At 54.3% G+C, this 21,560-nt stretch overlaps 8 protein-coding genes across 8 annotated transcripts; 6 read left to right on the forward strand and 2 right to left on the reverse strand.

Annotated features, from left to right (window-relative positions):
* Positions 1-578: 578 nt before the first annotated feature.
* On the forward strand, positions 579-1,918 carry CTAM01_15455 (TfdA family Taurine catabolism dioxygenase TauD; the record flags this gene model as incomplete). The annotated part of the gene is made up of 5 exons (XM_060531452.1): positions 579-665; positions 726-1,064; positions 1,121-1,492; positions 1,561-1,662; positions 1,715-1,918. 5 exons carry the CDS (start codon positions 579-581, stop codon positions 1,916-1,918), a joined length of 1,104 nt encoding a protein of 367 aa, XP_060373964.1.
* A 2,535-nt stretch (positions 1,919-4,453) lies between these two features.
* On the reverse strand, positions 4,454-5,104 carry CTAM01_15456 (uncharacterized protein; the record flags this gene model as incomplete). Its single annotated transcript, XM_060531453.1, has 1 exon — positions 4,454-5,104. One exon carries the CDS (start codon positions 5,102-5,104, stop codon positions 4,454-4,456), a length of 651 nt encoding a protein of 216 aa, XP_060373965.1.
* A 132-nt stretch (positions 5,105-5,236) lies between these two features.
* On the forward strand, positions 5,237-7,107 carry CTAM01_15457 (uncharacterized protein; the record flags this gene model as incomplete). Its single annotated transcript, XM_060531454.1, has 4 exons — positions 5,237-5,826; positions 5,880-6,265; positions 6,323-6,615; positions 6,673-7,107. The coding sequence occupies 4 exons, from the start codon at positions 5,237-5,239 to the stop codon at positions 7,105-7,107; spliced, it is 1,704 nt and encodes a 567-aa protein (XP_060373966.1).
* A 1,107-nt stretch (positions 7,108-8,214) lies between these two features.
* Positions 8,215-11,430, forward strand: CTAM01_15458 (uncharacterized protein; the record flags this gene model as incomplete). The annotated part of the gene is made up of 7 exons (XM_060531455.1): positions 8,215-9,078; positions 9,137-9,393; positions 9,495-10,056; positions 10,111-10,438; positions 10,605-10,664; positions 10,778-11,235; positions 11,368-11,430. The coding sequence occupies 7 exons, from the start codon at positions 8,215-8,217 to the stop codon at positions 11,428-11,430; spliced, it is 2,592 nt and encodes an 863-aa protein (XP_060373967.1).
* Positions 11,431-12,969: 1,539 nt separating this feature from the next.
* On the forward strand, positions 12,970-13,735 carry CTAM01_15459 (uncharacterized protein; the record flags this gene model as incomplete). The annotated part of the gene is made up of 3 exons (XM_060531456.1): positions 12,970-13,071; positions 13,134-13,424; positions 13,484-13,735. The coding sequence occupies 3 exons, from the start codon at positions 12,970-12,972 to the stop codon at positions 13,733-13,735; spliced, it is 645 nt and encodes a 214-aa protein (XP_060373968.1).
* A 2,221-nt stretch (positions 13,736-15,956) lies between these two features.
* On the forward strand, positions 15,957-17,259 carry CTAM01_15460 (glycosyl hydrolase family 16; the record flags this gene model as incomplete). Its single annotated transcript, XM_060531457.1, has 2 exons — positions 15,957-16,044; positions 16,100-17,259. 2 exons carry the CDS (start codon positions 15,957-15,959, stop codon positions 17,257-17,259), a joined length of 1,248 nt encoding a protein of 415 aa, XP_060373969.1.
* A 1,124-nt stretch (positions 17,260-18,383) lies between these two features.
* Positions 18,384-19,229, forward strand: CTAM01_15461 (uncharacterized protein; the record flags this gene model as incomplete). Its single annotated transcript, XM_060531458.1, has 1 exon — positions 18,384-19,229. One exon carries the CDS (start codon positions 18,384-18,386, stop codon positions 19,227-19,229), a length of 846 nt encoding a protein of 281 aa, XP_060373970.1.
* Positions 19,230-19,547: 318 nt separating this feature from the next.
* Positions 19,548-20,196, reverse strand: CTAM01_15462 (thermoresistant glucokinase family carbohydrate kinase; the record flags this gene model as incomplete). Its single annotated transcript, XM_060531459.1, has 2 exons — positions 19,548-19,976; positions 20,029-20,196. The coding sequence occupies 2 exons, from the start codon at positions 20,194-20,196 to the stop codon at positions 19,548-19,550; spliced, it is 597 nt and encodes a 198-aa protein (XP_060373971.1).
* Between the last annotated feature and the right edge of the window lie 1,364 nt (positions 20,197-21,560).

Here is a 21,560-nt window from a genome sequence, read left to right on the forward strand (position 1 = left end):
AGTCACACGTTTTCCGGAGCCGGTGCCGGGCACCCCACTCTCGCCGAAGCGGTCCCGCGTCATCTTCGGCATCGGGACACTATCGGACTTGATGCCATCCTCTTCACAAATCACGTAAACCACGTCGACTAATGCCGATGGATCAACAGGACGAAGCCAGTGTCACTGCCAGTAATACATAGCAGCGGTACAGCTAGGGCGAGACCATTTGATTCGTCCTCGTTGGGCAGTGTAGGTCCCAATGACTGTGGTGTTGGAATATGCCGATGAACGCAAGCTTCACATCCGAACCCCCTCCGGATCTCGCGTCCAGTCAAATGGTGTTACTGCACAGTGATGCTTTTATCTTGCTTTTCCCGCATGCAAGTCGCAATGGCGCGAGCCAAAGGATGAATGGCTTCAGTAATCGCCATATCACGTCGATTGACGCGATTGACTCTTAGAATACCAGACTCGGTTCATACCATATTAAAGCAGGCCCAATCAACCAGCCATGACACGCGACGGATTGAACATTTGATGGAACTTGTCTATTTGATTACCCAGAAGCAAGAAAGAAAAAAGAACCATCACTTATAATGTCTACAACCACTACAACCGAAACTCACGCTGAGACGGCACCCGTCAAGCTGACCTTGGCATACGATGATAAGATCCACGATCAGGTATGCCATTAATACATCACTTGATTTGTATCAAGGTAACAAGATTGACAATGACATTAGTACAAATACGCCCAATACTTGCCGGTGTACGACGAAAAGACATCCTTCCCCCCGCTACAGCCATTCGAGTTCAACGACCGCGGTCTCGTAGCGAACAAGGAGAAGCTAAATCTCCTTCCGAGGGACAACAAAGAGATCAAGGCCACGAAGCTGACACCAGTCATTGGCACCGAGATTCGAGGCTTGCAACTATCTCAGCTGAACGACAGACAGAGAGACGAGCTTGCACTTCTCATCGCGGAGCGCGGCGTCGTCGTGTTCCGAAACCAAGACTTCAAGGACATCAGCATCGAGAAGCAAAAGAAATTCGGGAAATACTTTGGCCCCCTCCACATCCACGTTCGTGGCCATCTCACTCTGCCATTTCGGCAAAGAGTTTGCTGACAAGTTTCCAGCCCGTCGGCGCGCATGTCAAGGACCATCTCGAGCTGCACAACATCTACCTGGGTCCGGACAATGAGTATCGCAACCGGAGCAAGAGCAACAAACTCTCGACCATCGGGTACCACTCAGACGTGTCGTATGAGCATCAATCACCGGGCGTGACGATCCTGACACTTCTCTCTGTACCTGAGACGGGCGGCGACACGGCGTGGGTTTCTCAGACGGCGGCGTATGCGCGATTGTCGAGGCCGATACAAGCTCTTCTCGAGGGGTTGAGAGCAGAACACAGCGGCTTTCCCCAAGCCGACAACGGTCGTCGAGACGGCAAATTTGTGCGGAGGGAGCCGGTCAAGTCGGAGCATCCCATTGTTCGGATTCATCCCGTATGTAATGTCGCCATAAATTGTAGCTCGCGATTAAGTCCGTTCCACTAATGTCTTGCATGTCGCAGGCAACTGGCCAAAAGGCGCTGTTCATCAATCCAGGCTTCACAAAGAGGATTGTCGGCCTTCGAGATGAGGAATCAGATGCGCTGCTGAAGCTCCTGTTCAAGGTTTGTGATACCAGCATTCGGGTTTCAGTTCCCTATTGACAAAAAGAAACAGCATATCAACAACGGCCAGGACTTCCAAGTCCGCGTCAAGTGGGAAGAGGGAACTGTCGCTCTCTGGGATAACAGAGTGACGGCGCACACTGCCATCTCGGACTACAACGTCCACAACCCACAGGAAGGGCTGCGACACGGCTTTCGGATCACCACTTTGGCTGATAAGCCGACGGGGGTCAATGGCTTAGAGTCCACGTGGTAGGTCGCATAACAGCATTCGGTCCGTTCAGCTCTGATCACGTAACGCTTGGGTCTGCAATGTGGACGCGTCTGAAGGTGTCGATGTGCTATGTCGGCGACATTGAAATTTTATCGGGGATCGTCGGGACTGGTCGGGACCGCAGGGAGAGCCATGGGAGCTCGGAAGTTGAAACGGGAAGAATGATTATTGCGGGAGGAAGCACGGCGGGCCCAGCGTTCCCGCGACCATAACCAAGGACGCCCTGGCAGTTCAGTGACAGAGTAACGCCGGGGGGGGGGGGGGGGTTTACGGAGAAGCCGGAACCGTGCAGACCATCGTGAGGTGCAATAATAGATCCGTACAATAGGTGCGCATAGCAATGCAGAGAGATACCGCAGTGCGACCGAGAAAAGTGGACGGCGCCGATTATCAAAAAATGTGTGTATGGCTGTAACAGTCGGATGGATCGTAATGGAGATGAACTGGCGCAACTGAACGGCGAATGTTGGGGCTAGGCACGTGGCTGATCCGACAATCAGTCACTTAGGGCGGAGGGATCGTCCCCTGATGGGCGAGTTTTGATTCCCAATCGAGATCCAGTTTCTTTCTCGTACAGGCTGGAAAGCTGTTTGTTCTCTGGAAAGAAGTGGCGCGTGATAACAGTGGAGATTGGGTATCGTCGATATGTCGCGAAGTTAACAGTTCTGGGAAGTATGGTCCGTGGTGGTTCTGGTGAGTGCGTGACTGACGAAAATAACTGTGGAGACGAACAAGCCGAGGCACGATACTTTTCTTCTTAGGATTCGCCGAACCCCACGAGAGCCTCATGACCTCCTCTTACGACTCCTCTTACGAGACCAGAGAAATCAAAGAAAAGTCGAGACTCGGATAGATGTACGGGGGAAGACGGGGCTCGATGGTGATGTGGTTGGCCGTTGGGGGCGACGGCGTCGTGGCGGAGGCCGAAACAATGGGGACGGCGCGAGGCCCCTTTGATTCGCATCTCGTTCCCCGGAAGGGGCCCCGAATGATCCATTGAAGAGAGAAAAGAACACCACAGATCTGGGAGCCCCGAGGGGAAGATGGCGTGGGTTGCGTGGTTCGGGTGGGTGGGATGGAGGATGGGGAGAATTGGCGTCGGTTCTCCCTCGGACGGCGACCGACAGACCGGTTAGACCTGTAGAATAGGGCAAGAGACTCTGAGTTTTCTGGAGCTGGGGAAAGAAGAGAGAGACCGTGACACGCTGCGCACGCAGCAGAAAGGGCAAAAGAATGGAGATTTCTGGAGAATGTTTGGGGCTTTGCTGGAGACTCTGGGTTGAGGGGAGAAAAGGGCCGAAAGAGAGTAACGACGGCTCTGAAGAACGGAAAGCCGGATATGGGCCGTGAAGGTGTCACGGCGATATCTTTTTCCAACATCTCTGGGTTCCTTCCATTCTTTTTTCCTCTTTCCGTGTGTTTTGAATAACGACGTCATCTGATGTTTGGTGTTGGCGGGGCTGAATTGGATTGATACGTACTGGTTTTCATGAGGAAGGAACTTAGGAGGATGTGAGGCAAGGGTTGGGGATTGAGGCAAGTGCTGTGGTTCAATCAAGATTTCTTGGGCCCCCGTTCGGCAGAGCTTGTTTGGCTGTGTCTCTTATCATCCAAGACTTTTACCGAGACTCGAGGAAGCGGCTCTCCTGCCCTTCCATGGCTTCCATTTGTGCCTTCACTTGGCCAGCAATACGCAGTATACCATTTCGGGTTCGAGTTGCCAGGGAAAGAAGGGCCAAAGGGACCATGTGCATTCGGCAAGAAGGTAGCGATCGGGACCTGCCTCGAGAACCTGCCTGGGATAACTGGCCACTTGGCACCAGATCCGATCCACCCGGTCGGGAAGCAGCTTGGCGATGATTGGCAACGCGACTGCATTTCGTGTCGTCCCGCTTGTCATCGTGCCTTCTCACTGGTGCGCAGTTGACAGTGACGTGGGCAGCAATTCCGGCAGCGCCTGCCGTCCCTCTGCCGCGGCACCATTCCGTCGTCTGTCCAGGGACTCACCTAATGTATCTTTCCACATAAGATTCGCTGGCCCGATACATTCCGTGTCATATCACGATGGCCTCATTCCATCGCCCCTCTTTCTACTTGTGTACTGGGTACCTCAATTGGATGAGAAGGAACATTCGGAGAGAAGAGAAGAGTGACGTGTGTTGTGAGTTGCTCACCTCACCACGACATTCCACCTAGCTCCGTCTGAAAGAAGCCTGTCGTTTACCACATGTTCATCCGCAGTTTATCAAATACAAAGTTGCTCACTTCTCAAAGCCTAAGCCTGCAATCCGAATGTGCCGTGAGGGAATCTCCAGAGAATTTGACCACCTGCTCGTGTAGTGTACCCCGGCCCCGGTTCCTCCGGCACACCCTGCACCTTACTGGCCTTCTCTTAGTGTACCGGTACTGATACTTGTACAAAAACGGCTTTCTTTGGTACCGCACACCAAGTTTATGCGCAAAAGATACTTTGCATTGTAAAACGGCCTTGAGCGGATCCGGCATCTTTGCATCATCTCACGCCCCCCTGGGTTTCCCACAAAACGCACCTCGCCCACCAACGTCATCCAGCCGTTGCTCAATCTCACGATTTTCTTCCACGCCGTGCCAGGGAACAATCGACAGACCATGTCGTCCCCGGCCAACGCTGTAAGTTTTTTCTGCCTGGTCTGTTTCCACAATTCCCAAGAATCCCATGATTCTCATCCCCAGAGCTGCATTGGTAATCTGGTGTACACTGACACTACACAGAAGTATTGGATCAGGCCTCCATAGTTCGCGCCCACACACCCAATGACATCCGCCAAATCTCCATCTTCGTCCCCTCGGCTTCCTTCTCGTCTCTGAAGTCTCTTCTCTCTGCCTGACACCAGAAAAAGATGGGGAACGGGCCGATTCCTTCAACCTGGAGACCCCGGGCCCCGGACGGCAACACCTCGGTGGCATACGGTGGCACCGCCGTCCATCCCAAGTCATCGGGCACTCTCTCTGGAGTGTAGTCTCTCTCGCACATTGACTTACTCCAAGGCCTCGGTCCTCTCTTGACGTCACGCCCCTAGCCGACTGAGACTGGACGCCCCCAACTCTGCCCACCCATTCAGCAGCATAAGCGTACTGCGCTTGCGAGCGGCTCTCAATCCTCGTCTCGTCTGTCGATCGACGAAACATTCATATAATGCTGCCCGCCATGGCCTCCTCACACACGCTTCTTTCTGTCTCGGACGAACCGTCATTGGCACATCTCTCCATCATCTTCACCAAACATCACTACCAACAACACCACACAAACCGTCGCCCAACATGGGGTTCTCGACGATTGAGTTCGACAAATACAATCCTTCCTCTGAGAAGGCAAGCGATGCCCGCCAGGACCTCGCCCACCTCGACTACTCCCCGCTGAAGCGCATCTCGGGGCGGTCATGGGCCATGGGTATCCTCATCTCCATGGGTGGCATGGTCTTTGGCTATGATACGGGTCAGATCTCCGGATTTCTAGAGATGCCCGACTTCCTCGACCGGTTCGGCGAGCACAAGGCCGACGGCTCCATCAAGTTCAGCAACGTCCGCTCCGGTCTGATCGTCGGTCTCCTCTCCATCGGTACCCTCATCGGTGCCTTGTGCGCCGCCCCCATCGCCGACAAGTTTGGTCGCCGGTACTCCATCTCCTTCTGGTGCCTCATCACTTCCATCGGTTTCGTCATCCAAATTGCCGCTGAAAGAGCATGGGAACAAATCATGGTTGGCCGCTTGGTCGCTGGCTTCGGTGTCGGTGCTCTCAGTCTCATTGTTCCCATGTTCCAGGCCGAGACCGCACCGCCATGGATTCGCGGTGCTCTCGTTTGTGCCTACCAGCTTTTTATCACTCTCGGCATTTTCCTCGCCGCGTGCTTGTAAGTGCACAGCCAACGCAGCATTCCTAGAGAGACAACTAACAGAGATATAGCAACTATGGCACTGTCACGCATCTCGAAAACAGTTCAGGCTCTTGGCGCATCGTCATTGGTCTTGGTTGGCTCTGGACCATCATCCTCGGCGTTGGCATTCTTGCCTTCCCCGAAACTCCCCGTTATGACTACCGCATGGGCAACATTGAGCGTGCCAAGAACACCCTTTGCCGAGTTTACGGCGCTCCCGAGAACCACTACAGCATTCACATCCAGCTCGAGGAGATTGAGAGCAAGCTTCGGGCTGAATCGCAGATCAAGGGCAATGCCGTCCAGGAGTTCTCTGGCATGTTCAAGGCCCCGAAAATGGCCCAGCGTATTGCCTTGGGTTGCGGACTGCAAATGCTCCAGCAACTCACCGGTGCCAATTACTTCTTTTACTACGGTGAGTCCTCTTATCCCATGTCGTTTCCTTGAATTATGGAGTCTAATTTGCCTCCAGGAACCACCATCTTTTCGTCTGTCAACATCAACTCCTTCATCACCCAGATCATCCTGAATGCTATCAACTTTGGAACCACCTTTATCGGTCTTTACATTGTTGAACACTATGGCAGACGCAAGTCGCTTATGGTTGGCTCCGGCTGGATGTTTATCTGCTTCTTGATCTTTGCCTCCGTCGGTCACTTCAGCTTGGATCGCGAGAACCCTCAAAATACTGTCGGCCCCGGCATCGTGCTCATCGTTTTCGCTTCTCTCTTCATTCTGGGGTTTGCTACCACCTGGGGACCTATGGTAAGTCATCAAGCGTCCGCACCATTCTCTCCTCAATCGCGTGCTAACTTCTTCAAGATCTGGACCATCCAAGCCGAACTCTTCCCCTCGAGATACCGCGCCAAGGCCATGTCCCTCTCCACCGCCAGCAACTGGATCTGGAACTTCTTCATCGGCTTCTTTTCTCCCTTTATTACTGGCGCCATTGACTTCCGATACGGTTACGTCTTTGCCGGATGCAACCTGGTTGCTGGCTTCGTTGTCTACTTCTTCGTCATCGAGGGTCAGGGACGCACTTTGGAGGAAATTGACACCATGTACTTGGAGGGCGTCAAGCCGTGGAAGAGCACCCAATGGGTACCTCCCTCTGCTGAGGAGATGCACCGCATCCGCCAGAAGGCTGGAACAGACCTTGATGCCAGCGTCAGCGACGGTGGCGTGCACAGTGAGAAGGGAGAAGGCCTGCAGCCCAAGAGCGCCGTCGACGGGACCTCTCACCAGGAGAGAGTCTAATGTGTGAAGGAATATGATTCCCAACCAAGTCAATCATGATACAGCTACAACATGGTTGGCGAACATGAGGGGTCGTCGGATCTAACCTTTACATCTAATGAATTTGCATGGCACGGCGTTGAGGCATCGGAAGCGGAGAATACCGCCCACATTATGTTATTTACTGCAATATACCAGAATCGATTCAATATAACCAAGAACATCTTAATTGCATGTCCCAAACTCTAACGCGACTTTCATAGTCCAAAGATAACGCCTCACCGCCAAGCATTGCAAATGCCCATCACACACTATGGCTCGTTCACACGGCAAACTGAACCCGCTTCCAACGTCACCATGCTCCAAACATTTGAATCCTTCTGGACTGGCATGCTCCCCCGCGACAAATCCTACCTGCGGGGTCTAATGCACACCCAACCAGTGCCCGTCATTGGAGCCAACACACCAAACCACACGCCACACACACCTGTCGAGCGAGATCCGACTGAACGGCTCTTTATCACTGATCGACAATGGAACATGCATGTATGCTGTGGAGATGAATCATGGATATTTCATAAACTACTCCAAGTCACCGCCGCAATCCGATTTTCTTCGTACTGCGTACACGGCGTCTGGGACATCTCGGTCAGAAAGTTTCGACGTCAATTGGACCTCGCAGCGGAAGAATCTCGATCGCCTCTACCCTGACTGACTCCAACTTGGCCCTCCCGCAAGACCTACCTGGCGGTACGCAAGGCACTCGCAACCGCAACGAGCGACGCGGCGCAACATCCGGTTTGAATTAGAGGGTAATTGCGAACTAAAAACCTCCCGATCCCAAAGTATCCAATTCGGAACTGCCTATTCGCAAGGAAAGCAAGACTTTAGCGCCCCCGGACAGGGACCGACGATCCGCGGGGTTGAGGAACGCACACCGCTTTACCGTCCCTCGATACCACTCACTCACCGACACGGTCAAGCACAGCCGCATATGAAAGTTTCCACGTCGCAGCAATTGGCAGGCTCACGTCTCTCTTGAAGAAAGAAACTATAAAAACGGACCCGGCTCATTCGACTCGAATTAACAAATCCGTATAAGGCAGGGAAGAGTCCTATCCTTGCGTAATGTGGAAAAGAAAGGGAGGGAGCAAACGGGCTCCTCCTCCTCCGGAAGACGGCCAAGGCTCCACATCCGCGTCCGCATCCGGAATCGCCGCAAACCCGGGATCCGCTCTACACGCCGCCTCGGCCCCTCCCTTGTCCCACGGTACCGCGCTCTCCGATCCGGATCTTTCCGTCCCAGCCGGCATCGCCATGGGTATCAATTTTGCACTCCCGCCTGAAACCCCGATTCCATCATCCTTCCCGACCCAAGACGCATGTCTAGCGCACCTTCGCCTCTTAACAGCCTTCAACCGCCTCAAGACGGAAACAGGGTACCGCGATGGTCTATGGGATATTTGGGATGCGCGGGCCGGTACCACCATTACTCCCATGAAATTCACCGAAACACGGAATGGCGATGGTGACAGCAACGGCACGAAGAGCGAAGAACACAACCACAAGACCACCAAGAGAGCACCAATGGATCCGGACACTGGAATCAAACCTGAACTCGACCTGGATATCTTGATCAGACTCCGCGAAAAGAGGTGGGCAATCTACCTCGGCCGCGCGGTAGACCGCTACGCAGCATGGTGGCGGAGTTTCGGCCCAGACATGCTCCTCGAGAGCGACATGCTCGTCATCGGGTCCAAACCCAGTCAGTCGTTATCCTTGTCTAACGGAGGAGATCCAGCCGAGTGTCAAAGCAAGGGCCAAGGCGAAGCCGAGCATGAGACTGGGGAGAGTAGACAGCATCGGAGCCGGGCCCGGTATGAAGGGTTCCCCGAGTCGAAACCGATGGTTTGGCGCGAGGAGATGCTGCCACCTCTAGATGTGCTACTCGTCTGGCACGCGCATATGCTCAACCCGAGACTCTACCTTGAGGTCAATAGACCCCCTTGTCGCTATCGCAATCGTCGTCCAAATACTGACATTATCAAAGGACTGCCTCCGCTACGGTCACAGCTCCCTCTGGGCAGCAGGAATCCCCTGGTCTATCATCAACGCTGCCATCATCAGCCCAAATTTTGAATACGCCGTCTCGGACGCGTGTAAAGCACATTGGGAAGCGGACACGAACCTCGCCTGGTACAACGAAGACGATCCTGACGCCAAAGATGTACCGTGCCCTGCGTGTTCTACCTTGGCTTCCATCCCGTGGACGACGTGTGGAGTGTCGCGGAGCGATTCGAGTGCAAAGTGAGTTCTGTCCCTTTCAGCAGTCCACTCCAGACTTTTCTACCTAGTAGCTCTAGCATCCCGCTATTATGGATGCCAGATATCTGACAATACTTCCAAAGACAACTCGACATCGTAGGCCAAGGCCTCGCCGACGGGCGACTAGCCCACGCATGCCCCTCGTGCGGACTCATGATGACCCACGAATCTCTCCGGGCAGCAAAACTTCGCGACGACATCCGGGCTTCGATACAATCCAACCACGCCATGCCGGGAACAACCCTCGACCTCGATACAGGTCTACCGAACCCTTTACAATACGGCTCAGACGATACGTCAGGGGAATGCCCAGACCGGCTCTTCCCTACCCGCCTGGCCCGTCGCGGGCTCTCGGAACACATTCTCGAGATGTTCAAGCCCAGAAACAAAACTGCCCCGAGCATTATGGCCGTGCGAGATGCCATGGAAGAGAGCTTTACAGGTAAATTTGCAGATCCCAAGAACTTACGTGAGGTGATGAGCCGGCCCGGCCAAGAAAATGTGACGGCCTTCCGTCTGAGTCTAGACGCAAAACGGCAGACGAGAAAGATGATGTCGCGTTACTGGGAGAACTCGTCGCCTTTCTCCATTGACCTCGTAGGATGTGTGATGCGCCAAGCAACCTTTACTGAAAAGATGTGCAAGGTGAGGGCTTCCTCTCTTCACATACTGAGCTGGCCAGGTGACTGATCTTGGCAGCTCAACTGGTTGCACTTTCCTACAGCGCGGGATATCATGGGAAAACTTTTAGAAAAGTACGCCCGATTCGTCGAGATCATCGCGATTGCCTCGTCCACAGAGGACAAAGTTGCCGTCCCGACACTTGACGTCGACCTCGCGTGGCACACGCACCAGCTCTCTCCCCAGTCCTATTTTGTCTTCACACTCGCAAAGACGGGGGCCTTTGTAGATCACAATGACAAAGCTGACGAGGATCGACTAAGCACAGCCTTTGAGTGGACAAGTAAGACATACCAGGAAAAGTACGGCGAGATCTACTCGGAGTGCAAATGCTGGTACTGCGAAAGTGAGTGTCCCTATCAGTACCACCACCCCAGAGCACTGTCATCTTGATCTCTCCAGCCCGAGGGGGAAGTCGTGATATCGCATGTTCTCGCTGCTCGGCGCACTCCGATGGTGATAGCTACAATGAAATTGGCCGTGATTACTGACTGCAGATGTGTTATCTGTAGCCGTCAGGGTGATGGCCTTGCCCACGACCAAGATGTTCGGAATAGGCAAGGAGGAAAAGCGTAAGGCATCTTGCAACCACTACACTTCCCCGCGCCCCCATGTGTGCCTGTGTTACTTTTAGAATCAGCCACACTTACTTACCAAACCCCTGCTGAGCGTACATGTACCTTAGTTCTCGAAGCATGGCATGCAGCCTCCAAGGCCAACAATATGCCCATGCCGCCAGCCGCCGAGTCTGCGCATATCTCGTCGCATCCGGCGGTGCACACCAACGAGACGACAGCGCAGCGGACAGCGACACGTCCATTGCGTTCTGGGTTCAGGAATAGACTGGAAGAAGCGCATTCCAAGGCGCGCAAGAGGGCAAGCGAGACTTTCAAGGTGGACTCTGGCAAGCGCATGGGACCTCGCGGTGAAGATAAGACGTCATTCTGGGGGAAAGATATCGCCGTGGACGGACCTTGGGCATCGGTCGTGGCCGCCGTGACGACGAGCACCCTGTATCCCGCTGGGCCAGGCTTCGCGAACATGGGCCCCGGAGCTGTAGGCAGCTGCGCAACGGGAACGTGTGGAGGAGCTACTGGCTGCGGCTCCGAGCTGCTGGGCATGTGCTCGGCAGGGTGTGTCGGGGTGAGTGGTCCTTCTTCGTTTGGTCAAGCTTATTACGTTCCGCGGGATATCTCCCTCCCCTGCAATCTTCTTATCGCTGCCGAGGCTTGAACTTGCCCTGAATCTTGACTGATATCCAAGTGACGGCGACAGAATGCCTGGTTTGGCGGAAAGGCCGGATGTACAGGTATGGGTGAAGGCGGATTTGACTTCTGAGAGACAATCAAACAGTCAGGTTGTCGATAAGACACAGAGGCTAGGCGGAGGATAGCAGTCGGCCGAGATATTCTCCATGATAAAGAATGGCGTGTGTGTGAAGTTGCAACTCGGTGCCGCTTAAGCTTATTCAGATGCAAGGTCCGATCGGAGGTCGGGATGTGGGCTCTTTTGCGTCTTGCCATCCTGGGGAGGTCCGCCTCGCACGAGTAATGGGATTCTGAGAACGCCAGCCTATGGGGACGGGCAACGCTACTTCGAGGTTTGGCGGGAAACTATGTTTAATGGCCAAGCAGCGAATCCGAGCCCATGTTGTACACCGCTTTGGGATGACGATCGCTATCAGCGCTTGCGCAGGTCTGCTTGGCTGTCGTAAATGTAGTCCAACCAGCGGTCGAGATGGCTTCTCCAGGTTTGCGGCGTTGCGGTGTCGAGTGGTGATCCGGATCTACCCTCCCGTCGACCTGCCTCTATTCGTCTGGCGTGAGACATTAGGCTTCGTTGTTTATGTGCTGCACGTCTGTGAGCCTGCAGCCCGTGGGTTGCCTCGTTTCGATTCTCGAGACCCTGAGAGGTTGCTATCACGAGCGTCACCTCCAAGGGCAGGCTTCCTCATGAAGTCTTGACCACGCATCATCGGCAGCTGGCCCCCAAACAGGAAGGTTCGTGAAAGACCCCGTGCGCTATTGTTGAAGGAGCCGGGACATGGAGGGGTTGACGTGCAGCGGACAGGACCAAGATGGAAGACAGATTGACAGAACGACCAGGATTTCGCAGCCAAGCCATGTCGCTTTTCGCAGGTGATTGACAGGGACCGATAAGATAACGTGCCGGTGCCGGGAGACGTGAGTGGCTGGTCCTCGACTCTCGTGAGCTTGGCGTTAAGGTTGGGAAACTTGGGATGGACCAGGCTTAAGGTTGACGAGAGAGCGGGAGCCGTAGCGCGCCGTGCATCGGCACTCAGAGACCGGGAAGTTGACCAAACGTTTAGATTACCCCGCCAATAACACGAGAGATAAAGGCACACGGAGCTGTCAGCTCGCCCACAGAACCCTGTGGTCCCCCCTGCGAAAGCCCTATGAGACGGTCGCTTTGGGTCGTACTGTGGCCGGACAGAGTGCCCCTTTTCAGAACAGCGCGCCGTTTCATCGACTCAATGCCGCACCGTCGGCGGGTTCCTGGAGGGTCAGGCTGGAGATTAAGACATCAGGTAGACAATCGTGGGGTCGGACGACGTGGTGACTGGCTCGACGGAGCTGCAAACGACATGAAGGTGGGGTTCGACGTTGTACAAGCGAGGGAAACGCAGACTTGGGAACTCTCGCGACCCGCCGACGAGGAAGTCCTTTTGACGACAAACGAGATAAACCGCAAGGACGTCGACGGAAGATATAAATCACGGCAGATCTCCCGCTCTCAGTTTGTTGTTTCTGCTTCATCGTCAGTGCCAAGCCACCCGTTCACCACATCACTCCAGCCTCCATCCCAGTCCTGTCTTCTCACCCGGTCTCATCCATCCGCCCTTTCGCCACCGTCACCATGAAGGTCACTGCTGCTTTGTTCATGATCGCCGGCGCGGCCGTCGCCTCTCCCGTCCCGGCCCCGAACCCCGTCGCCGAGCCCCTGCCGATGCCCACTCCCGTAAGTCCGAATTTTGTTGTGACTGGCCGTTGCCGAAGCCGTTTCTGACATTTTGCATACAGCCTGGCATCCCCACCGCCGCCTCGGCCAAGACCCAGCTCGCTGCTCTGACCGTTGCCGCCTGGACCAACACCGGCACCTACGACCGTGACCTGTTCCCCACCTGGGACACCATCTCCGGCACCTGCAACACCCGCGAGACTGTGCTCCAGCGTGATGGCACCAACGTCGTTGTCAACTCTGCCTGCTCCGCGACCAGCGGTACCTGGAAGAGCCCTTACGATGGTGCCACCTGGACCGCCGCTAGCGATGTTGACATTGACCACATGGTTCCCTTGAAGAACGCTTGGATCGTAAGTCTGCTCTGTGCGCAATGTTAGAATTAAAGGTGCATGCTAACATGGGACGACAGTCTGGTGCCGCATCGTGGACCACTGCCAAGCGTGAGTCGTTTGCCAACGATCTCACCCGCCCCCAGCTGTGGGCTGTCACGGATGAGGTCAACCAGTCCAAGAGCGACAAGAGCCCCGACTCGTGGAAGCCCCCTCTGACCAGCTTCTACTGCACCTACGCCCGCTCCTGGGTTGCGGTCAAGAGCTACTGGGCCCTCACCGTCACCTCTGCCGAGAAGACTGCCCTCACCTCTATGCTCAACACCTGCTAAGCGGAGCAAGTTTCGGATGATGTTGACGAGAGCGATTGGGTTTCTTTAGCGTGTCGTGTCCAAGTGTTTCTGTTTCGGATCTGATCGTCAGCGACTAGGACACGATTGGGTGTTTTGTCTATACAATTTTCACTTCTTACTATTCCAAATTTTCTTCCCAAGGGGACCGCATGGATTCGAGACCGTCGGGAGGGCATGGACACACAGAGACGCAGAGGATGTGCTGGTGGATGGTCGAGGGACAGGTCCGCTTGGCGCCAATTACGAGACGACTTATGATGGATTGACCAGATTGATGCAAGGGGCGACGGGATAAGTCCATTGTTGCAGAATGTGTTTTCTCAGGCCGTGCAAAGGGGGACAAAATATGCAGGCTGCTCCGTGTTAGTTAGTCTTTAGTCCCGCTAGGACGGAACATCCAAAAGAAATGCAAAAAGCAGATTAAGAACAATGAATAAGGATGGCCCAGAGAAGCCAAGTGAAGCGTCTTTAGAGACTTTGATGCAATCGGTCGTTGTTCTACTCACTGGACGCCTGTAGCATATGCGCGAGGTAATTTTGATGGTACTCGAACGGACGCATCCTATTCCCAAGATACGAGACGGCCAACCATCTTGGCGCCTCGGCTGGCGTAGATGGGCCACAATCCCCTGAGATGCAGGGCTGTGTGGCTGCTTGCAAATGTGGCTAGTCGACTAGAAATTAAAGTGGCCTCGCTTGCTTGCGCTCAAGATTGCCGAGAGTGCCTGTGTGCGTGGGTAAAGATCATCTTCAGACTTCCATGTCGGCTTAAGCGTAAGACATCGTTGACGGGGGAAAGATATTGAGCGAGGGCTGGGAATGGGACATTGTGGATGTTGTAGGGGGTGATGGACGTCTGCAGTCGAGTGGCGACGGCGTCATAGGCGCGCCGCTGGCAGGTCGAAGCTGTCAGGAGACGAACCGGTGATGTGGTTTGCGAGGAATGAAGAGGTTGGGAGACTTTTGAGTTGAGCTGGAGAGGAAACAACATGACGAGGGCTGTGGGAGACGGAAACGGCGTCCATCTGATGATTCAAACACGAGATAGGCAGGAACCCCAGCTGGATGCAGAGGGTTTGGCGTGGCAGCAACGGCGCGACCGGACACGAGCTGGACGGCAAGAACGCGGTACGTACTCCGTATCCGTCTCGACTCTGGGCAGGTTCACTGACTGAGGGAGGGAAGGTGCAGGTGCAAAGATGGGAAAGAGGGAGGAAGCTGAGGTAATCGATGTTAAAGTCCCCGCTTGCGGCAGCCACCGAGGGTCCCTGGAGCCAAACCAGCTGGCTGGGGAGAAGACGAGGGTGCACACCACTGCATGTATCTCTCCACGCACCTTTCGCAGCCAAGGTACTTGGACCCTGCATTAGCTCATCACTAGGAAGGCCCCCAGCCTCCCATCTGTTGCACTCTCTCCCGCTAAATGGCCAATAGGTGAGGAAGGTGGTGCGCCTGGCAAGCGCGGATTCGTTCAAGCAAAAGGGAAGGCGCCCAGAAATAAAAGCAGACTAAGCAGCGATTCTTCGTGTCATCTCACGCTTACTGGCCCTAATGCAGCAGGAAAGAAACACAGCCTCTCTCGTCTCTGTCTTGGTTGTGAAGTACCTTACTCAACTGTAATTCTGAGGCCCAGTGGTCTTACTTCTCCCAATGACTGAGGCGAGGTGGGAGTGTCTCTCTCCTCGGTGCCCGGCTTCACCGTTGCCCGCCTGCTTTCATCTCTGCTCGTGTTCATCCTCGCCCACTTACACTTACACTTACACTTGCACCCCACATCAGGGTACTTTGTACATTCGTGATTCACTTTCTTCATTTTCGGTCGCCCAGAATCCGCCAGCCTCCCGTTTACTGTTTCCCAAGCGGCGGCTTCGACCTAAACTTAGAGACACAGCGTCCGGTGCCGTCCTTTCACCATTTTCTGTTTCCTTGGCCTCCCACCTGCCCAGTGCACTAGTTCCTTTCTTCCATCCCTCTAGCATTTCCTTAATTTCTATATTTGGGACATCTTCCTCGGATCACCGTCCGTGGTTGTTTACTCCTCTCGTGTTACCTCAACCTCACCTTACTTCTCAACGTCGATATCTACCCTTGCTCCCGCTCCCTTTCTGCAGCAAGTTTGACTTCAACGACAATCACTCACAGTCTCACCCTCGCCATCGCCCTCCTCCCCCTCACATCTCTTCCATAATCACAACTCAAGATGATGCGCTACGCAGCCTTGACTCTGGCCGCTGCTGGCCTGGCTTCTGCCCAGACCTTTTCCGCTTGCAACCCCGTCAAGGGCGACAGTATGTTCCCCTCACTTACACCAAAAGTGAATGGCGATTCTAACACAATCTTCAGCATGCCCTGCCAACACCGCTTTCGGCGGCGAAGCCAGCTATGACTTCCGCACCTCCAAGAACATGAACGACCTCGAGTCATTCTTCATCGTCGACGGCGGCATCAAGTACAACCCCAAAGTCCTGTCATTCTCCGCCGACACGGGCTGCGAGATGACCATCTTCGAGGAGAGCAACGCGCCGACCCTCACCTCAAAGAACTACCTCTTCTTCGGCAAGGTCGAAGTTGAACTGCAGGCCGCCCCCGGTCGCGGCATCGTCACTAGCATTGTCCTGCAGTCTGACGCCCTGGACGAGATCGATTGGGAGTTTGTTGGTGCTGACCAAACCCACGTTCAAACCAACTTCTACGCCCTTGGTGTCAACGACTACACCCGCGCTCGCTACTACGAGGTCCCCTTCAACCCAATGACCAGCTTCCACACCTACACCATTGAGTGGACCAAGGAGTCCATCATCTTCTCCATTGACGGAAAGGTCTACCGCACCGCCACCCCTGCCGAGGGCAACTACCCGCAAACTCCCATGCAGCTGAAGCTCGGAACCTGGGTCGGTGGAAAGGGCACTGCCCAGGGCACCATCGACTGGGCTGGTGGTCTCGCTCAGTGGGATCAGGCTCCCTTCGCCGGTCACTACCGCTCCCTCAAGGTTTGGGACTATGCTGGTGGTGACAAGGCTGGTGCCAAGCAGTACGAGTACTCCAAGGGCTCCGACGGCAAGTGGCAGAGTATCCAGATCATCGGCGCCGGCGAGAAGAGCGGCAGCCCTGGCAGTGTCGGCAACGTCGCCAGCCCCAAGCCGGAAAAGTCCAGCGACAAGGACGACAAGAACAAGGCCCAGCAGTCCGATGCCCCGACACAGAGTGCTAAGAACACTACCACCGTCATCCAGACTCCCACCACCAACGCCCCGGTCGCGTCCTTGACTGTCGCCGCCAACACCACGACCACGCATGCTAATGGCACGTCATCGACCCTGACGAGACTGGTCTCCACCTCTGGATCCCCCACCGGATCTGTCAACGCTCAGACGACTCTCCCTTCCACAACTAGCGGCACTCCCGCTCGAACGAGCGCTCCGGCGCCTGCTGCCGCGTCCACTTTGCAGAGCAGCTTCTTCGTTGCAGGTGTCGCGGCTTTGTTCGCTGCTATGATGCTGTAATTGGATTGCCATCGCGATCGGTCAGCTTTGCCTGCCTCTTCCATGTGTGCATATGTTTCGGAAGACGGGCGTGTATGTATGTAATTATGTATAATGAAAAGGGACAGGGGCGTATTGGCATCGGACGCCAGGCTTGCTTATAGATTGCTCTACTAATAATACCACGTTGACTACAATCTTGTTCATTCAGTTTCTGTACTTCGTATTGATGTACGGAGAAAAAGCCTTGGCGGACGTCGGCTACCTACATGTTTCTATGTTGCAAAACGTTACACAGCTGCCCGCCACTCACACAACCTTTTTCACCTATGCCCAAGCCCTGGCAGCGACAAGAAAAGCCTCTTGTGGACTAACGGAGGTCCACGTGGAAATACTCTGGGGAATCGAATTTGAGCCATGGATGGATGAAGCTTAAATTCTACACGTCTCGGGCTTCGAACCCCTTTGGACTCGTTTCTATGTCTAGGTCTCTTAATTCCCCCGATCCCCACTCGAAGACGGGACGGCAGAGATGGAGATTGATTGGGTCTTCTAACACCTTGCCATTTCAAACCTAGATAGATTGTGGACTGGAGCACCTTGCCGGAACCGAAAGTGGGTTGTCTGAGGCTATCGCGGAGTGGGGTTCTAGGTAGGTAAGTACCCAACCTGGATGGGAGGTTTGATCCCTGAATGTGCTGTGATTTGATGCCGTACAAATCCAGGACTTTTTGTTCTGGGTATCATGGCTGGCGGACATATGTACGGCTGGGCTGGACTAAGCTTCGTCTAGGGAAACTTTGCAAACCTGACTATGTTGCATGGTAGACGTGGGTTCACGATCCTGCTGGAGGGAACCAAATTTTGAAGAGCCGTTCAGGTTGTTTGAACAGCCTCCTGTCTCCGCTCTTTTTTCGTGAAAAAGAATTTAAGTGTTTATATACCTTGGTTAAGCAGTTGCTCTGTATTCGTGTTTCCCTTTGGCGATAGTGGAAAGATTTGCTACTTAAACATATTGTCAACCTAGTTGGGTCGATAGCAAGTCAGATATCACATCGATTCTTCCTCCTTCATGTCTTTCCCTTGCCTTGATCTTTCTTATTCATCAGCGAATACCACAAGAATCACCTATTCTTTCCAAGACAATGGAGAACCGCACTACACGTCCCGCCGCCGAGGGCGAGATCATATATCCACAGCCACGATCATACGTCTCCAGTGGCTGGGAGTACCAGCAACCAGGCCATCACGAGGATGGCCGATATGAGGAAGACACACCTGAGGAAGAAGATGCCGTCCTCGTAGCTCGAGGCCGATCCCCGCCGCCGGCCCATATCAACGAGGCAACAGGCCCCAGGACCTTGTTCTTCCCAGAAGCGACATCAGCCTCGCACCACAGACACGAGAACGCCCTCGCCAGCGACGGAATCCACCTCCCCCGCCTCCATCCCGGCCTAGCACCCGTCTTGAAATGGGATTCCCCCCGCCCGCCAAAGCGAGCCCGTGATCTCCTCCACCTAGTCGACTACCATTTTGGTCCTCCCTGGGCACGCCGCCGGATCGACGAGTACACCACGTTCGCGCACGATGTCACCCTGCGGTATTCGCAGGCCCAGGACTACTTTTGTGAGCAAGAGGCTCTGTGTCCCTTAATACCACTGCCCAAACGTCGTACCGACGACTCTATCCCCAACATCGTCCAGGACGAGCACCGCCACGTCAGAAATGCATCTTCGCGGCCGGGGCTGGCGTATCATGGTCCTCTCGTTCCGGCGCGGGGGGCGGAGTATGGCGGGTCGCCGGCTCCTCGACCTATGCTCCAGCCTCGTTTGAACATCGACAACCTTGCGGTTCGGCGTGAGACGCATTCCTATCGCTTGCCACCCGTTTTTGAGCATGAACCTGGAGAGATCTGGGAGCTGCAGGAGGTTCAAGAGGTTCAAGAACAATCCCAGCAGACTTATACTGGGCTCTTGAACACTCCCATCTGAGCCACTTGGAGGTCTTGTTGAGGTTAAAACGCCCTCTTTCTTGATTGAACTTGCAACCGATGGGTTCGTTTCTGCTTCGGATAATTAGCGGCATGTTCGTTGGGCAAGTAGGAGGATTTGCTGCAGGGAAACGGAGTAATGGTTGGATCCAGGTTATTCGCAAGTCTTCTTGCCATTCGTCCTTGGGCTGGTTCTATGGATGAGGTCATTTAGCTCTTGAGGCCATCAACTTCTCAAGTACTGTATATGTACAAATCAGTACTTCCCAGTGACTGCTCGATTTCCTGCGTTGTACTCGCCATGTAGTGACAACCATCTTCACCTACTCAGCAGACCCTCCAACTTCTCCAGCGCATCCCTCTTCACCTCGTCCACAGGCGGCTGCACATCGACGCCAACGACGTCCGGCTCGCCGGCCTGCGGCGGGTCCAAGCTCTGGAATTGGCTGTGCACCAGGTTGGATCCAGCAAAGTGGCCATGCCTATTCTTGACACGCTCGAAGAGCACCTCTTCGGGCGCGTGCAGTGTGACAAAATGGACAAATATGTCCTTCTCCGGGTGCGACGCACCGCGCAGGACGTCACGATAGGCGCGCTTGAGAGCGGAACAGGTGACGATGACACCCTGGCGGTCCCGCTCCAGTTCCTTGAGGGCCTCGTCACGGAGGGCGTCGAGCCAGCCCCAACGATCGTCGTCGGTGAGGGCTTCGCCTCTGTGCATCTTTTCTACGTTCTCCTTTGGGTGGTACTGTTGACCAGGCCGGAAAAATGTGTCAGTGTCAGTGCGCTTATTGGCAGACATAGAGTTGGCGGTTCATCTGAGGGAGGATGGAGGGAGGAGGGGCACAGACGTCGTCGCCTTCGATAAAGGTCATGCGTAGCGAACCTGTCAGATACTTTGCTATCGTCGTCTTGCCAGTGCCCGTAGGTCCCGTCAGAAAGACGATGTGCTGTTTCGGCCGCGACATGTTTTAACGTGGGACTGATTCAATGCCGCTAAGATTGGAATGTCTTGGAGACTCGGCCGGCGACCGGCGACGTGAACTGGAACTTGGAGCAATGGTTCTCAATGCTGAAACCAGGGCTGACTTCAAGGTGCTCCTTGCTTTGAGCAAGATGCAAGTTGAGGCAAGGTAAAATATGTAAAGCGGGTGGTAGAAGCGTTAGACGTCGATGCTGAAGCCAATGCGGCTACGAGTGGATGTCTCAATGGGGTAAACGTCGGGGAAAGAGAGTTCGCGACAGGAAGCAAGCTGTTCTCATCCAATTGAAGTAGGGTAGGTGAGAATGTAAGGTTCCTTCCTTTCCGAATGGTCTGATATGGGTGCTTTCCTTTTTGTGAATAAGCTCTGGTCCACACCTTCCTGCTCTTAGTGGTGGTGCAAAAGACAATGGAGTGGATGGCGTTCGGATGATGTCATGCGAAATCTAATTACCTATCGAGGCAAGTACGGAGCATCTAAGTGAGGTCAGGTCGGGTAGGAAGGCACCGTATAAGTGTAGAGCAACTGCATTACCTAAGCTAATTCAGGGAGAAGCGGAAGGACGAGGAGACTAATGGAAGGCAAGGACTGGGACGCAGCTTTTCTCTCCTCTTCTCCCATCTACAGGACCAGCCGAACAAGCATCAGACATTCCAGAACGATATGACTACTTACGACGAGACAGAAACAGCCACAGAACCAACACTTGGACGGCCGTTGACGAAGCTTGCCAATGTCGAGATCAAGAAGAAGAGCCAATCACTCTCTACGACCGCCCCGTTTGGGTGCGGTGCTTCTGGCCGAGGGTAGCGGCACGGGTAACGGCATGGAAGATCCCATCAACCATCAGACTTTTGTGACGAGACTTTGGACACCTTGCGTCAAACTCGGTCCAATCCAAGACACCCAATCAACAATCACCTTATCTCGGGGCTCATCCGTCCCTTCCGCAACTTTGAGCCGCACAATGGATGGCTTCTCGGAGAAGCGACACAACAACATCGATGCAAGGCTCGCAAAGCGCCAGCCGCCGCCAGAAAGCGCTGGCTGGACACAGAAGCGCAGCCTTTATTCACGAGATGATGTCACGGAATTCTCAACACCAGGTCTATTAGTCTAGTTGGTTAGGACGTCGGATTCTGATTCTCAGAACCTTCCGTAGGCCCAGGTTCGAATCCTGGATGGACCTCATCTCTTTTGCCAGTTCTCAGAAATATCTCAACCGACAACAAAATTCTCTTTTTACATCATATGTTTCCAATCCTCCAGGTTGGATTCTATCCGAGCGAGACCTGCTTCGTTGACTCGTTCCAACAATTCGCTTGCACCTGCGGTCCGAGACGCAAATG

This window comes from Colletotrichum tamarilloi (genome assembly GCF_030869305.1).
Source record: "Colletotrichum tamarilloi strain Tom-12 chromosome Unknown Scaffold_163.1, whole genome shotgun sequence".
NCBI lineage: Eukaryota > Fungi > Ascomycota > Sordariomycetes > Glomerellales > Glomerellaceae > Colletotrichum > Colletotrichum tamarilloi.